Raw genomic sequence first — 2,500 nt, forward strand, 5'->3', positions numbered from 1 at the left:
ACACACACACACAGACATACACAGGAATTTACAATTGAATTTAAAAAATCTCAATTGGAGGAAAAACTGAAATAAATAACGTAAACTCACCCCATTCAGTACAAATGTGCGCAACCGCGACATTCAAACAAGGCTACAAAGAAAACTAATGGGACTGTAGCGACTGTGTTGACTTCAAAATCGGGGGTGGGAACTAGGTTTCTATTCAAGCGTTGATCGACATGGTAATGGCTCTATAGTATTGGAGAAAAGTTGGAAAAACAGACCCTCCGTTACATCGTGACGTGTCATGTCGTAACGTACAGCACGCATAAAGCAACTATTTCTGTCTTACAATCTCTCTCCACCAGGTGTAGCACTTCTCTCATCGTTTAAAAACAAGAAATGGACAGTGACGGGGGTAAGGGGGGATACCTAGTCATTATTTGCGGCATCATAGCATGCGATAATCATTCTCAAAGCCGCTGTTTACTTCTAAGATCACTTTAGCACCGCCCTAAAAACCAGATTCAAATTCGACACAAACCTTCAAAGAGGTATGTAATGACACATTATATAAACTCTTTATAGTGTTTTATTTACATTTTAGAGGCGATAAGGTGATAAGTTGGACAGATCGAGTGAAAAAAAGCAATTTTCCCACAGGACATCTCTCCTTCTCACGATCACGCATTAGTTTCGCTTCCCCTCCTGCCATTTTTAAAAAGACCTGACGGGGCTCATTGCCTGCTTGAATTATGCAGAAACGGGCAGCGTTTAGGTCATGTAATTGATTTTGTTGGAAAGGGGAGAAATTGTGCTTTACAATGGTTTTGCCATTACAGTTGATCTGGAAGTATTACGTTTTTGGGCGCTAAAATAAGGGCAATTGTACGGACCAAGGCGATGTACGAGTTTACGTTAGCTTTGTTTATTAAGAAGTCATTGAAAATAGATGCCATTTTATAGTTATTGAATTGTAATTTCAGTTTACTTCCTGAATTGACTGTCTTCAATTCGAATTTACCCAAACCCTGACTTACACACACAGGTATATGAACATAACACACACCAATACACAGATAACACACACCAATACACACATAACACACACCAATACATACATAACACACACAGTTACACAAAACTGGACTGTACACACACTTACAGTATACACACACTTATGGAATTTAATTGACTTCCTGGTCTGAGCTTCCTGAAAGTGTAATTGTCTCTCCTCCTGCAGTATGACTACATGGAGCGCTTGGACGGTAAAGAGAAGTGGAGTGTTGTTGAGTCTCCTCGAGAACGTCGCAGCATCCAGACTGTGGTTCTAAACGAAGCAGTGTTTGTTCAGTACCTGGACCCGGGAGCATGGCATCTAGCCTTCTACAATGACGGACGAGAAAGAGAGACCGTCTCCTTCAACACTGCTGTAATGGGTGAGAAAGAGGGAGAGGGAGGGTGAACGAGGGGGGAAGATAGAAGGGGAGGGAGAAAGGGAGAGAGGGGGGAGGGAGAGAGAAAGATAGAAGGGGAGGGAGAGAGGGGGGAGAGAAAGATAGAAGGGGAGGGAGACGGGGAGAGAGAGGAGGGAGAGAGAGAGAAATCTCCTTCAACACGGGTGTAATGGGTTAGGAGAGAGAAAGAGGGGAGAGAGGGAGAGGGGTAGGAAGAGAGAGGGGGGAGAGAGTATACATAACTTTCACCCCTCTCAAGCGCAGAAGTTTAACTTTCACCCAATCCTACTCTCACGATTAGCCTGCCAGCTCCTGTGGAGAGAGTGGGGGAAGGGTGGAGGGGAGAGTAGGTTTGAGTTAGGTAAGGCATCGTGATTAGAGAGGGAAGTAGAGAGAGGGAGAGAGGTGGAGACAGAAAGAGGGAGAGAGGGAAGTGGAGAGAGGTGGAGACAGTGAGGGAGAAAGGAAAGTGGAGAGAGGGAGAGCGGTGGAGACAGGGAGGGAGAGGGAAGTGGAGAGAGGTGAAGACAGAGAGCAGGACGTGGAGAGAGGTGGAGAGAGAGGGAGGGCGGTGGAGACAGAAGGAGGGAGATAGAGAATGGGAGAGAGGTGGAGAGAGAAAGGGATGTGGAGAGAGTGAGAGGGATGGAGAGAGAAAGGGATGGATGGAGAGAGAAAGGGAGGGATGGATTGAGAAAGGGAGGGCTTGAGAGAGAACGGGAGGGCTTGAGAGAGAACGGGAGGGATGGAGAGAGAAAGGGATGGATGGAGAGAGAACGGGAGGGATGGAGAGAGAAAGGGATGGATGGAGAGAGAAAGGGATGGATGGAGAGAGAAAGGGATGGATGGAGAGAGAACGGGAGGGCTGGAGAGAGTGAAAACCTCCTCAGTGTTCTTATCTAAACCTGTTCACCTCACACAAGCCACTTAGACATGGGTAGAGTGCTGAAAACACACACACACACAACCAAAACACACACAGAGCAAAGAATGTGGAGAGGAACACATGCACCTGAATAAAGTATTGATGACCCTGGGGATCAGAGCAAAGGAGAAACGCA

General features: G+C 46.3%; 1 protein-coding gene across 1 annotated transcript in view; it reads left to right on the top strand.

The window, feature by feature from the left end:
- Window positions 1-2,500, top strand: part of LOC139581924 (teneurin-2-like) — a 120,250-nt gene that overhangs the window by 40,447 nt on the left and 77,303 nt on the right. Inside the window, exon 6 of the mRNA XM_071412118.1 lies at window positions 1,226-1,421. Within this exon, the coding sequence (XP_071268219.1) occupies window positions 1,226-1,421 (196 nt within the window). The remainder of the gene's footprint in view (window positions 1-1,225; window positions 1,422-2,500) is intronic.

This window comes from Salvelinus alpinus, chromosome 7 (assembly GCF_045679555.1).
Source record: "Salvelinus alpinus chromosome 7, SLU_Salpinus.1, whole genome shotgun sequence".
In the NCBI taxonomy this organism is placed as follows: Eukaryota; Metazoa; Chordata; class Actinopteri; order Salmoniformes; family Salmonidae; genus Salvelinus; species Salvelinus alpinus.